General features: G+C 36.6%; 1 protein-coding gene across 1 annotated transcript in view; it reads right to left on the reverse strand.

Annotated features, from left to right (window-relative positions):
• Positions 1-15,396, reverse strand: part of svep1 (sushi, von Willebrand factor type A, EGF and pentraxin domain containing 1) — a 79,929-nt gene extending 64,533 nt beyond the window's left edge. The window contains exons 1-3 of the mRNA XM_066720356.1: positions 14,716-15,396; positions 2,001-2,256; positions 1,094-1,270 (exon numbers count right to left, since the gene is read on the reverse strand). Of these exons, the coding sequence (XP_066576453.1) occupies positions 1,094-1,270; positions 2,001-2,256; positions 14,716-15,222 (940 nt within the window). The 5' untranslated portion in view covers positions 15,223-15,396. The remainder of the gene's footprint in view (positions 1-1,093; positions 1,271-2,000; positions 2,257-14,715) is intronic.
• Between the last annotated feature and the right edge of the window lie 272 nt (positions 15,397-15,668).

Genomic DNA, 15,668 nt, shown 5'->3' on the forward strand with positions numbered 1-15,668 from the left:
TCTAGGATAACTGGTTTTCAAATCACTGAAAAGTTACCAAACCTCAATACAGACATTCTTCTCATAACTATACCCTGAAACTGCGCCAATGGAGATAATGGAGCAAAATATCATAATAGGAAACAGGGGAATTGACACAACTCACTTTGCACATTGGGCCACGGATATCTTTAACACAGTCAGGTTTCACAGGATAACATTAACAATCCCATGGTGAAAAGACATTATAAATTCAGCGTCACTGACATTTTGGAATAGAGGTTGTGTAATCATGAGCAGGGGGTATTTAAAACATTCCATCATTTCTAGATCTCATTCTTGACCATTCTGACTATTTTTGTTGATCTGGGTTTTACAAAAGAGTAGCAGGTTGCTTTCAATAATATACATTAATGCCACATGTATAGTATATAGCTTACATAGTTAACACTCCCCATTCTCTCTTCCTCCTTCTCTCTCTTACTCACTCATGTTTGTTTCACACAATGGCAAGCTGACAAATTAAGAATAAGTTGAGCCTAAGATGTTGCCACACATTTTAAAATAATGAAACTTTCTCTTGAGTTTAATTGAATGTGTTGTTGCATGGTTTGGCACTCTCTGACTTTGGAAATTATTCAATGAGGGAATTTGCTTTGGGAAATTGAAGTTAATTTTCTAAGACTTTGATAAATCCCCTGTTTTCTACATTAAATATAGTAATACAATTTCTTCATATTTTTTGGATTAACGAGTCTCTCGTTGGCTGCATACATTAATCTAAATGGAGAACATTTCAGGTTGTGTTTCATGGTGTGTGGGCAAAAAGAGGCTGCTATGCACATATATAGGAGTATAGATTTAAAAAAATAGCATTTACAGCAGCAGAATGGTTCAGATATTATATGATTGTTTTTTTTTTTATAAATGTTTATTTAATATAAACAGACATATCTCATAACATCTACAATGCAGTTTTAATATATGCATGTATTTTGCCAGGCTGATGCTGAACAACATGAGACGTATTTTGTTTGCAGCAAAACAATGACCTGTGTGGCACCAGCTTCCATGCTCATTGTACAAAGTAAATTGCTTACATAAATGTCCATACCTGTGCATTCATGCTGTAGTCCTTTCCCATAGTGCCCTTTCTCACAAATGCAGTCGTATTGGCCAGTGTGGGTGCCACATTGACAGCTGGCCATCACGTCGCAGCACTCCTGTCCAGCTTCACACAATGAAGAGCACCGGGAAATATCCTCCTGAAAGTAATTTCCAGAAGGAAGATCTGAAATTTTAATAAAAGCATCATTACATTTGGAACTGACCTTCCCCAGATCAAGTTCAATCTGCATCGACACCATGCTAGCATCACCCCAGGTTGTGTAATGTTTAAAGCGTGTCTTTTAATTGTAATTTAACACAGTGCAAGACGATATTATATTTATTAGTATGGCAAAACAGGTTGGGGGGCAGATTTACTAGAATTGAGTATAGAGTAATAATGAATTAATACATAACTAGATACTTTTTTATCAGTTCATATACCTACACAATACAGTTACACACAGTGGTTCAGGGATAAAGTAATGAATGGGATACTATATAGCTTAGGCTGTGGAACAGTACCATGGGCCATGAGACCCAAGTTTCCTGGTGGTCATTGTGTCAGCAGGTCATTGTGTGGGGAGGTCAGTGTGTCAGCAGGTCATTGTGTAAAGGAGGTCATTGTGTAAGAAAGTATTTTTGTTCTGAGAGGGTTTCAGTGGCATTTTTCATATCCTTTTCATGTTTTGACCAGTAGCGCACGTCAAAGACCCATTCTGAATCTTGGTATTATCATCCTCTGGCGGAGAATCTTCTCTGCATAGATAAACATCATGATAGTTTGTAAACCCGCCAACATCCCACTTCAGATATGTTGCAGGGGTGTGATCTGCTCAACATGGGTATTTGCTAGTGTAAACACACCTGTACACGGCTCTGATTGCTAGTGTACACGAGGCAAAAGAGCTTACCTTCGTGCAGAGCTCTACGAGCCAGAGCCTCAAATTCGGCGAAGTTGTGTACGAGGTAGCAGTGTTCCTCCTTGGGGTGGGAGGCCATGTCGTTGAGCTCCCGGATATTCCCCTGCCATATCCCAAATGTGAAGATCTCCACTCCCATCTCCCGCAGGGATGCTGCCGTGGGTCGGGGGTCACCGCCATTGGAATAGCCGTCCGTAATGAGGAATATTACTTTTGTTGCATTTTGGCGTGAATGGCGCAATATTTGCTGAAAAAATTATAATTAAAAAAAATGCTATTTATACAGATAGATATCTGTGCAGCTAAATGATTTAAATAATTCTGAATTTATTAAATTATTAAGTTCTATTTTGCAATCTTAGTTTGTTCTTGTTCAGATCAAATCTGTTTCTCAGCTTCTCCTTTTAATAGCCATACAGCCACCTGATATCAATTAATATTAGCTTAGCAACACCAACACACAACAATAACATTTAACCCACAACAATCCTCTTACATTCTATGCTTATGGCTTGATTGGCATCAATAAAGCCTCTTATCCAGCTGACATGCTTCTCAGTTTCTCCTTTATATAGCCTTCTCTTACTCAGTAATCACCTTTCCATGGCTTCAGGCCCTGTGAACAGTGAACTGCTGTGGTTTTTAAGTAAGCAGAAGAACATAGCTGGTTTATGTATTCATACTTACTGGATGTACCTACTGTACAAACAATTCCTGAGAATTCCTTAAAAGGTTCCAGTTTAGTTTAGAGGAGGTCATGTTCTCAAGAGAGGGCTGTGGTTTGACCCATCCCATTACCTTATGTTAGTGGGTGTTTCTTCTTCAGTCTGAAAGGCTACACAGGCTTCATAAGCAAATCAAAATCAATGAGTGACAGACATTATTATAAATATACCTTTGTTCTGTACAGAATCCTAGGAAGCATAATGTGGGGTCTGATGTTAAAGTGATGTGGAGAATATATGCCAGGAAATTACTAATACCACCTTCACTGCATGTATGTGGAAGACTATTATTGAATGACGAATGCTGAACTAATCCTCTGACATTATTAGGTCTGTAATTTGTACATATAGACCTACAGTTAGGTCCCTAAATATTTGGACAGTGACACAGTTGTCATCATTTTGGCTCTGTATGCCATGACAATGGATTTGAAAGGAAACAATGTGGCCCCCCCAATTGTAGGGGCTCAAAAGTATTTAGAAAAACTAGCATAATTACATTGTGAGTTTCAATACTTGGTTGCAAATCCTTTGCAGTCAATGACTGCCTGAAGTCTGGAGCCCATAGACATCACCAGAGGCTGAGTTTCTTCCCTGGTGATGCTCTGCCAGGCCTGCACTGCAGCTGTCTTTAGTTCCTGCTTGTTCTTTGGGCATTTACCAAATACATTTGAGCCCCTAAAATTGGGGGACCACATATAAAAATGGGTGTAATTACTACACTGTTCACCCAATTTGCATGTAACTACCCTCAAATTAAAGATGAAAGTCTACACTTAAAGCACATCTTGATTGTTTCCTTTCAAATCCATTGTGGTGGCGTACAGAGCCAGAACGATGACAAGCAGCCGGAAGCAGCCAGACAGAAGACCCTTTTAGAGCTGGCAGACTTGCTCCATTAGTGCATCAGAACAATTAACAGCCCTGACTCAGCAAAGCCATATGATAAAACTCTACAGCAAAGTTAAAAACAAATAAACACATACATAAATATTTAAAATTAAAGATACAATTAACACACCCCTACGCTGCTTCACCATACCATGCATAAATCATGTGGTTACCACTGAACCACCAGAGCATTGGAATAAATGTATGAGACCAATTTTATATAGACATATACACAAACACAATTCTTAAATCCAGTTCTTGTTCCAACTCTAAATTTAGAAAAATAACTACTGACTCCATATAGTTAGCACTGACCATGACTTTTTTTAAATGTCTTATTCATTTCCTAGAAGAGTTAGGCTAGTCATGCAACATGAAGTTCATACTATTAGCAGTTTGAATACTGTAATATATAGTGTATCAAACCAGTATAAAATCTAATATATTTTCATTCCTACAGTTCCTCAATATTTCCTGTATGACTTGCACAATGATGTATTAATTGTGTGACAATTATTTCTGTTTATATTTGTTATTCACACTGGCTGCTTTGGTGGAATGGATTGTGAAAAGAATCAGAATATATATATATATATGCTATAGGATATATAGAAAGTCAGAAATATTGGCTAAGATATACACTTTTACAATAACTTCAGTAAAAAAAAACCTAATACTGTAATACTCCCACATGCTTGGTACTTAAATGGTCTATAAACTCAATCCACCATAATCTACAAACTGCCAGGATAAAGAAAGTATTCAAAGCAAAATGCTACAAGATTAAAAATGCTGTATAATGCAAATAAGAAGAACATTGAACTAACTTGCCTGTTTATACTGAAACTAGTTCACTTGAAGCCATCAAGCTGTTTTGGAGATGGTGGTATAGTGTGTGTGTGTGTGTGAGGCGGGGGGGATCCATATTACACAAATGCTTCGTGTAGAAAAAAAACACACAAAAAAAAACACATGCACTACAAGTACAAATAGTAGCAAAGTGAAAGTAGACTGAGATTGGGGGATGTAAAGGTTGAGGGTTCATTTCTTTATTAGCAACTGGCTACATTTCAAGCAAGCCCACTAAGAAGACATAATTACAGACCCAGCAAAGAAAGACCCCTCTTAAGTTTCAAAGCAGGAGTGAACTGGTTCAGATGTAAGTGTTGCACCCAACCCAGCTGCCTGTTAAATCCTTCAATTAATTATTGGTAACCCACTAACAGAAAATACCGGCTTCTCCGTTACTGCAGTCACCATGGTGATGTCAGTGTGGGATTTTCCATGCAAATTGGGAGACAGACATAAAAACACATTTCCCCCTTTTTGGGTTTTCAAAGTAATGACGTGTCATTGTAAGTTAGCTAATTTGAGGGAAAAAAAAAACAGATCTAAAGTGTGAGGTATTTATTGTGGTATACCACTGTACTGATCTATCATATGCCAAAGGAAAAGAAAACATAAGGATACCATATGTATGATCCATAGCCTTTAATTGCGGATTTTTGAAACTGGCAGACAAGCTCCTCCTTTCTACGTTGAGTATCATTCAGAAGTCAAAGTGCAAGATGGCTTGAATAAAGGGCTGGATACAGAGAGTACAAATCTTAGCATATATATTCTCTGCAGCGGAGAAAGGCCAGTGGGCAGCACTGATCACTGGATGGAACTTTTTTACCTAAATGGAAAGCGTTATGTTTGGCGCAAACCCAACAGAGCACATCACCCAAAGAACACATCCCTATTGTGAAGCATGGTGGTGGCAGCATCATGTTATGGGGATGTTTTCTCATTGGCAGGGACTGGGGCACAGGATTAAAAGGGAAAATGAATGGAGCAAAGCATAGAAAAGTAGGAAAACCTGCTGCTCTCTACAAGAAGCTGAAACTGGGATGGAAGTTCTCCTTTCAGCATGACAACAACCTGAAACACACTGCCAAAGCTACACTGGAGTGGCTAAGGAACAAAAAGGTAAATGTCCTTGAGTGGCCCAGTCAAAGCCCCAACCTAAATTCAACCAAAACATTGTGCCATGACTAGAAGACTGCTGTCCATCAAATCTCCCCAAGGAACTTGACAGAGCTTGATCAGTTTTGTAAAAAAGAATGGTCAAATACTGTCAAATCTAGGTGTGCAAATGTGGTAGAGACCTATCCCAACAGAATCATAGCTGCAGTTGCTGCCAAAGGTGCTTCTACAAGTTAATTATTAAATTTATGGGATGGAGACTTATCCAATTATGATATTTCAGGCTTGTATTATATATATATATATATATATATATATATATATATATATATATATATATATATATATAGAGACACTTTTTACACAATACAAACTTTTTTCTCTTAACAGTGCTGAGTATGCTGTGTAGATAAGTGGACAAAATCTTAATTTAAATGCATAAAACTCTGAGACACTGACTCAACAAAATGTGAAAAATGTTGTCAAAGGGGTGTAGAATACATATGGGCACACTTCATATTTTGCATATTTTGGTCACCTATTTTGAATCCTATTAATATGAGTAGGTATTCTATATGCAGATACTGTTTTTTTGTTGCACACATTCAACATGCAACAGGCTTGCTGAACAATTTCTTTTTCAATTAAATACATTTGGAAGGAATAAAAATAAACATCAAATCACAGCAGTAATCCGGTGAATTAGGAATCTGATTGTTATTGTTATGACCAGTACCGTGTCTTAAAAATAAAATGTTTTTCTGGCTAGTGTAAAATTAAAAAGCGCTCCCCTATGAAATTTACTTTCCTTCTGTCAAATTGTTATGAAATTGATATATATTGTTGGCTATTTAAAAAAGAACACACACACACACACATATGATTCATGTCAGATTGAACTGATTTCACTATAAATTATTGAGCAACGTAAGGTAATTTGATGGAAAAAGTAAGATAGTTTTGAAATAGCTCTGTTCTTCCATCCAAACACCACACATCAAATTAATGACTGCAGTGGCGTGTACAGAACATTTTAAATGGGGTGGCCAGATGGGTCCAGTAGTTATTTTGGGGTCGCACAATTAGTGACAAAAATACAAAAATGTGTTCAACTGGTAAAGGGAGCTAGTCACTCAATGTTTGTCAATACATTCAATTTCAATAAATGTAACCTATAATAGTGATTAGGAGAACAAGGCTTCAATATAGTTGGCCAAATCAATGTAGAACTAATAATTTCATACACAAAGTTCACAAGAATGTAAATCTCTGTCCTCCCTCCATGTTCCTTTACCCCCAGCCATTCTAAACATCTCATCTCAATCTGTACAGTGCACACCCCAACGTGTCACACAATTACTATTCCATAAACCCTCAGTTCATTATCAGAACAGGTAAACAATTGGTGGCAAAGATCAAATATCTGGAATGGCTGATGGAACCAGAGGCATGGTTAGTAGAAAACTTGACCTCTAATGCTCAAAGGTCACTGAATACTCAGTTATAGCATCACCTCCTTAAAAAGAAAATTCTAAGTAGAGTCAACCATACATTCAAACAAGTAATCTATAAAATTAGTCAATCTCACATATCAAAGTAGATAAAATCACTGAGACGTATCCCTTAAAGAGCTACTGCAAGTGATCAATGTCTACACTATATTCAAAATTGAATCTTGGACATTAAAGTGCAAAAATATATAACAATAGTAACACAATGCATCCCTTAAACTAAAATATTATCCACAATACTGTCACCAAGGATATTCAATGACAGAGCACTTGCTTCTTATCTCTGTAGATTTATAGATAACACCAAAACAACTAATAAAACCCTGAATAAACCTTGTCACGAAAATTGGGATGATGAGAAGGGGGTTTACTTCACAGGACCATGATGATACCATAATATGAGAAATACTGATGATAAATAATATGAGCATGATAAATATGTCTGAGGCATATTTCCAGAGAAGACAATGGTTTATTCAAGGACCAGTGTATTGAAGCACAGGGAAAGCATGTTGAACCCATAGGAATCCACTGTAAACTTATCAATTGAGCTAAAATGTATTTTCTTACAGTTATATTCAATCACACTCTTTCTCCTCCTTATTTCTAATAATATTAGAGAAAGATCAATAGAAAAAGGTCTGATAATGGTTACGTTGAGTGGCTAGGCATATTTACTAGGACCAAGAGGGAAGAAACCCATCCTAACCTCCCAGTTTTGACATCTCCCAGAGAGCTTGTCTACATCTACTGATATGAGGGAAAATGTCCAGAAGACCATTATATTTTCATTTTGATTTTATGCAACTGTATCAGTTCATTGTTGTTTTTCTCTCTTTCTTCCTCTAAAACCTCCTTTGGCTTTGATACAGACCACCATCATTCAATTTTGTTCTCTTGTTTTTCATGTTTCCCTTTGGCATTTCACTTTTCGAAAGGTAGATTAAGAAAAAGAAATAGAACAAATACATACAGATGTTTTCAATATTTTAGTATAGCAAAACCGTAATTGCTGTTTTGCTTTTTCATGTTTTTGTGTGGTAATGCATGACTTGGATCATTCCAAGGGAAGAGATCACTTCAAAATTCATTCTTATCCAAGTTTTCTTATTTATATTTCACTGATAAAAATAATGATACTTTTCTTGGCATTGCCCTCTACTCAGTGTTCGTTTATCAAGGTTTAAATTAAATACTAGTACAAATACTTCAAAGGCTGTGTTCTGTAGAATTCAGTAAACAGCTAACATGGAAATGAAGTATTCTGCACTAGTGAAAAAACAAACAAAACAAGAACGACATAAATTAAGAGCTAGTTTACAGTAACTATTTGATTATGTTCAAAAGTTAGATAAAATAAACAAAGTAAAGCTAAGAGATAGATTTATATCATTATATGCAAATATTTTCTGGAAGAATGATTTCACACTCCGTTAAAAACAGGAACACTACATCTAACACAACCTATCCACTATCTATTATTAGCCTATCCATATTTTAGTAGACCTGACCGGGGCTACATACATTTGGGCTGGGCTAGGAATTCACACTTCAAGCTTTACATACATTGTAGCCGATGCAGACAAGGATTTCTCTCATTAGACAGAAAACTGTTTGCTGCCCACATTTGATCAATCACAGTTTTGAGAAGCAATCTGGATTTGATCTGAGTGGAGTTCATGTGTTGATCATTTTTTCCAGCAACTGTGCTGAGATAGAGAATTGTTATTGATACAGCATTTTGGGAATCACAGTCTGGATTAGCTAAGAAACAGCCCACATATGAAGCAGAGATGTCTGGGGCAGAGGCTTATACCAGCTGAATCTTTAATCTTTAATATTTTATCTTTAATTCAACTTCTGAAGTCTGTTTTTCTCTGCATATTTCACAAATAACACGAAATAAGAAATACTGCAATTATCTGTTGATTGTTTTTATGTACTTTAACACACTTTAGCTGTAGTCATTGGCCGCCCTAATAATACCTCAGACTGTGATTTCTGAAGTAGGCCTGTTACCTAAAAGACCCACAGAGACCTTAAAACACTGACCCTGACAGGGGTGAAAAGTGGGAGGTAGACAGTATTTTCAACCATAAACATGTGCTGGTTTCTGAAGAGGAAACTCTTTGAACTTCAGAAGAGGAAAGGGCTTTATTTATTTTATTAAAAGAGTTTTTTACTGTGGTATATATCAAGAAGGTCCTTATTTATGTTAAGATCTATAGTGTGGCAGAAATAAACTAATCCTAACACAATTAAACAGTGACCTTTGTATGTTTTAGTTGAGCTTCAAACGTTGGAAATTAGACATGCATCCAGATCAGTTTTGAACAACCTAGTAGTGTTAAACTAAATATATTGAGATTGCAAGTAGATGCATTAAAATCGGGATGGCTTTAGATTAAGCACCACATGTATTTATCATTCACAGAATATACAGTATGGAATTAAGTAACATTTCTGAGCTACATTAAAACTGTGTTGAAAGACTCACATGCACAGGCAAGGTGTTCATTTGATTGACATAATGGTGTTTAATCCATGCAGTATATATAACAAAGTAGAAAAACAAACTGATTTAAGGAGAATTTCAAGAGCTATGACATGACAGTTAAAGGCAGTGTTTGTGATACTCCCTAATGTTCCATATGGGAAAGAAGGGGCATTCAAAATTAAAGTATTAAGTGTCCCATTAAATGTAAATGCATTGCTGAAAAGTAGCTGTCATGTAAAAATGTAAGTTAAGATTCAGCAAGGTTTTGAGGTTAGTGGTACAAAAGCATAGAATCCCATTAATCTCAATTACAACTAATGCCAAACGAACTGTATGCTGCATGTCACTATTACAAAACCAAAAATGAACAGAACAGGACATTATAATGATAGTAGCCTATACCTATTCCTCATACTATTTCTCAAGAGCTGTCTGACACATTTCCATTATTGAAAGATGATGCACTGTAGTAGCAGCAAGAGATAGACATTTTGACATGACGTATCTTCATAACAGGTGGTAACCCTTCCCCCCCACAAACACTCAATTGTGAATAGTTCTTGAATTCTTGAAAATTCTAAAAAACGTACTGCTGCTTCCACGTTTTAAGCAATTTTGTATAACTTTGAACATGGCAGGCAAACATAACTGGATACATTTAAATCAATATGAGGCCTGCCATTGTGCAGAACTTGTAAAATAAAGACTTAAAGCTGTGACGAATGCAGGTCTTTTGATACTTCCTTCTGTCAAATAAGCTTGAATCACAGTTCCGCCCTTATTTGCAATTTCTTCACAGGCTTGACAGAGGATAATAAATATTCTACAACTAGAATGGTGATCAAGGCAGTTAAGACATGAGTTTCCCAAATTTGCATTACCTATAGATGAAGTAAAATGATAAAACATAAGATTTCAATTTGATTTCCATTCCAACTGGACTCTGACTTAACGTTTTTGAGCTACGCCACTGTTTCGAGGTCCATTTTGTTGAAACAACTGTCATAAAACTGGTGCAAAACAAACACTCATACAAGAACAGAAATACTATATCTATTTAACTTTGAACAATTCTTCTTATGTAAGAAATTTGAGTTACTGTGTGTGTTTGATTGAAGTTATTTGTAGATTATTGGAACAGAAAAGAAAGAAAGATCATCCATTGCCTGAAGAATGTTACCAGGTCATCTGTTATGGTGGAGGAATCAAACATCTGTCTGCTGAAGTCAGGGTAAGCTGACATTGCCAAACCAGAAACACATGCTTCCTGATGCACAATATGAATAGTTGCAGTAGTAGAGCATAAAAAGGTCCTGTTATGTCTACAGACTCCACCACATTGTTTCAGGGAGCATGTACAACAGCCTAAAACTCTCAGCTAACCCATAACCCATTTTTCTTTCACCTGGTCCTTTGGAAAATGGCCATGCAAACAAAGATTAATTTAAGACATTTTACAGCCTGAATTGCAAAGCACCAGTTTTTCAAGTCAAGAACAATGCACATAAAAACTGTTCAATGTGCATTTGATGAAAGTCTGGCTAGCATTTTTCCATTGCTCCAGGGAACCATTACTTTTAAGTCCAATAGGTTATCCTAGATATTGATGTCTCTCAACATTTCTGCCCCAAAAAGTGCTGTTTTGCTTCCTGAAATTCTCAAAAAGCCCCCAGAGTGAGATAGTAGTTGTATATAAAGCTTTAAGTGTGAATGGTCAGATTGGATCCCACTGCATTCCCCAAAGTGGACACACTTCCTAAGGATTTGATGATGTCTGTGCTAATCAGTAAAACAACATTGCCTTGGTGGTCTTTCAACAAAGGCATTTTCTGTGGACAAGGCTGGCCCATAGGTGTCTATTATTAGACGTCTCTGATAAACATAGATGTTAATAAATGTAAAGAAACCCATATAACATATCTAAACTAGAAAGTCTTACAAGATTCTGCTTGGATCTGACTTTAATTTTAAATGTATAAAATACACCTAATTTAATATGAGCATAGTGACAACATTTTATTTATACATTTTTCATACATTATTTTCCCATCCATTGCATTGGTCCATGTAGTATAAAACAGTTTGCATTCACCTTATTTTAGTTTGGCAAGCAATGCAATGTTTCTTTCACGCAGTCCAAGAAACACTTTCTACCATTCTTCTTAAGATCTCGTTAACACTGACATTAAAATGGCACTCTACATCTCTGCAGAAAAACCAATACAGGATTTCAAGATATTTTGAGGTGATACAATTTTTAGTTTGTTAAAGGTATTTAGGAAATAAAAAAGCCCTTTTTGTGCAGGCAAATGCAGAGATTCCAAAAGTTCCCATAATAGCAGGTTTGGCTAAAAGGGTGTAAATAAATCAATAAACAAATCAATTACTAGCAGGTTTTGAATTTTTCTGATGCATTCTTAAGATGTTTTTAATTTATTTATTTTTAAATACAGTTTTTAATGGAAAAAAAGTGCTAATGAGTTTGGGAAATGCATTTCCCCTCCTGTAATTTATTTAACAGAGAATTTAGACAAAACTGCAGCAAATATCTAGTTGCTTGTTCATTTATAGACCAGACAAGGTTTTTTTTGGAAGGCAGTTTGACCAAAAACAGCTGTTCTCTAAGTGTGGAAAGTGCAACTGAAGACCTCATTCTTTATCACTGGGGGAATGAAAGCACACCTGTCTGATGCATCAGAGCTCAGTTGGAATCTAGACTAGTTATCTTATCTACTCATCTATTTTTAGAGGATTATATATCTCATAATATACACAGTAAAGAGGTGACTCAATAAAATCCATTCGAAACCATATTATCAGGATATTTATTTTATGTATTTATTTATTTTAATGGGGGGGCAGTGGAAACAACTAAATCGATATTCCCTCAGTTCATCAGAGCAACTTTTTGTTGTTGTTTTGCAAATGCAGCAAATTTCTTAGTTTTCGTGGTTGTTTATCACTTGTACATTTTCATGTATTATTTTTTAATCAATGAACGTTCAAAAATTGTAATGTAGCACATCATAAATTGTGCTCACCAGCAACAGGCTCTACATTAAATACATGCTAATGGATTGATTACATTATTGATATTTAATGAATATACCATGTTCAGAAGACAAGATATGTAAATCCCTGAAATACTTGTTATTTTCTCGTATTTCCTTTCTATAATTTATATTTTCATTTTTTTCCAGTATGGGTGCACAGTTTGATGTAAATATTCTGACAATAAACACTTTATATATAGGTACAGCCAATGGTAGGAAGGTGTACTGACAAAACACAGATATGAACATTGTAGCGTGTCAGGGGGCTATGCCCTCTTCTAGTACTATATGTGGTGTTGTAGGGCAAATCATACATGACTAGTCCTGTTGGGGACTAGTTCCTCTTGCATATCTGTGTAGGAATACACCGTATGCAACAGGAGTGCTAGAGCACTGTGCAAGTGATTGCGGCAGGGTCCCCACTAAATTGAGTATATACCATGCATTTGTGTTGACTTTTGATTGGTTAATTTGAATTGGTCATGTACAGTCAACATGGGGATAGGTGTGCTATTGGCAGGGGGGTTGGACCTACGCAGTAGTCACACATAGCCAGGGGTATATAGTGGTGTTTGGGAGGGCTTCAAATTATACAGCACCCTATAAGAGTGGAGCTGCTTGGGGTCTGCTGACTGTGTTACCCTGCTCCCGTTTGCACTTTTAATAAACCCCTGTTGTTTCAGAACACTGACTGGACAGTGATTTATTACAATATAAATTTAAGGTGACCGATACAACCTGAGAACTTGATCTTGGACAAGCTATTAAGCTGTATTATTCAAGAACATTCAATGGTAGAAGGAATAGGGGCAATATTTGTACTTGCGTTAACAGTTTTATGTTGGTTTTGTTATTTATGTTGAATCATAAGCTGTTTAATCCTTATGCTTTACACGGAAATGTATGTTACAGAAATGGCACTAGCTTGAGGATTTGCTCCCCAATAAACAATTCAAACAATATCATAATTCAGTATTATCAGGAGAATGTTTTAGGTGTTAGCCAAATTAGGTACACCCAGACCACATCCTATTAGCCTATTTAATTTTGTTTACTCCATTTTTATATATTTGGTTAATCTTGGTTTTGAACACTTGTTTTTTTTTATAGGATTATTTTATAATTTAAATAGGTTTATATCACATTACACTACATTGAAAGAAACATTTTTGGGCTTTAACATTTTGCAGATCATTTCTCTAAATACAAATATAAGCATACCAGTATGCTTTCTACTTTAAAAAAAGTGAATTTGATTACAGTATGTAATATGTTTCTCAGTAATGAGAATGCTGTTCTGTATTCAACATGTTTTTATATACCAAAGAATACTATTGTATTCCAGTCAAAGTCCCTTGGAGAATATTAAGCACATTAGTTTTTCCACACATTTAAATGCCATTTGAATTCAAGGTATTTGAACCAGCCAGTGACTAGGTCAGTTATATGTCAGGTAACCTAAAGACACAGTGTCAATGAATAGCTCAGTATTTTAAACTAAATGGCTACCACCACGAAAATAAATCTACTGATATGAAAAATTACAATAGCCATGACTTAATTAAATCAATGAAATCAGTAACTTCATCAACGTAATCAGTAACTCAAGCTGGAGTAAATATTGCTCAGCATTTCTTAGTCATTTTTTTAAGATAAGTTAAACCTGAACTCAGTATGGCACCCCTTGCTGATAGCTCCTTGCAGCTGACAGCCAACTGAATCAACTGACCACCAGCAACGTCCTCACAGGTTCTTTACAAATGTTTTGGGAATATCCCATACAGTTTAACAATTCCCTGAAACTGCAACCCTGAATCTTATTTCCAGACCCCTCCAAGCAGCGTGAGTCATTTTAAGTGTAAACGACCATAATAGTGAAGTTAAATGAAACAATAGTTAATAAACAAACAAAACAAAAAGGCATTCTTTTTTTACCATATGGCATTGGTTAAACACTTCTGGTGGGTTCAGAATTTGTGTATTAAGAACTACACTGGTGTACATAAACACTTTCTTCTACTCTAATTCAAGTCTGCTATAATAAACAAATGAGAGGCTTACTGCAGCTTGCTGAAAGGCTCCTTTGGTGTAGGTCCCACCTCCCCGATACTTGATGGCAGGGATCTCCTGGTTGAAGAGGGAACACTTGTGCTGGTGGGACTGAGGAGAGGAGATGTAGTCGACCTTGGGCACCACATTGTTCTTGGATGAAAAAGTCACAATGGCCACTCGCGTGGCAGAGGGCAACACGGGGAAATCAGAGAGGAGCTTCTTCACAAATTTCAGCTCGTTGAGGAAGTTGGTGTTGCCCACGCTGGATGACTCATCCACCAGGAACACCAGGTCCAGGCTGTGGCTCTTCTCTCGCAGCTTCCTGACATTGTGCTTGAACAACTGCCCCAGCCGCTCCACTTTGCTCTCGGGGCTCTCCTGCAGTTTCCTGGGCTCAGTCAGCTGGAATGTGCGAGACAGATTCAGGTGTGGGTATTTATACAAAGAAAACTGAGAAGGTGCCGGCCAGCTGCCGGCTAAATTGAGATAAAAATATAAAGCAAGAAGGCACCACATTGTAATAAGATTGTTTAAAAAAAAAAATAAAAAAAATAAGTTCTTTTCTTCTCCCCTTCAAGTTCACCTTTTCAATTTTGATTGTAGCCTCCTGATGAGGTGTGCATCAACTCTGTCCAGCTTAGATGAAAGGAGGATTCATTTCTCCCCCAGGCAGTGCTTGTGCATCTGACTGAGACTGAAAATGCCTCTTTCCCTCTCTTTCAAAACCATTTAAAAAAGTTCTAAGAAAAAAGGGGGCAGTCACAGTGATTTTTTTTTTCTCTCTTCCTCCTTTTTTTCATGCTTGACTTACTGAGATTCTATGTCACCAGAGCCCCATGCCTGTCAGGCTGTCAACATTCCCAAAGAAAACATCAGCACCACGAGTCTGATTGATACCATATGTCTGGCATAGGGCTGTGCAGACATCCACACTGCAATCCAGATACCAGAAGTGCCATTGT

This window comes from Amia ocellicauda, chromosome 13 (assembly GCF_036373705.1).
Source record: "Amia ocellicauda isolate fAmiCal2 chromosome 13, fAmiCal2.hap1, whole genome shotgun sequence".
NCBI lineage: Eukaryota > Metazoa > Chordata > Actinopteri > Amiiformes > Amiidae > Amia > Amia ocellicauda.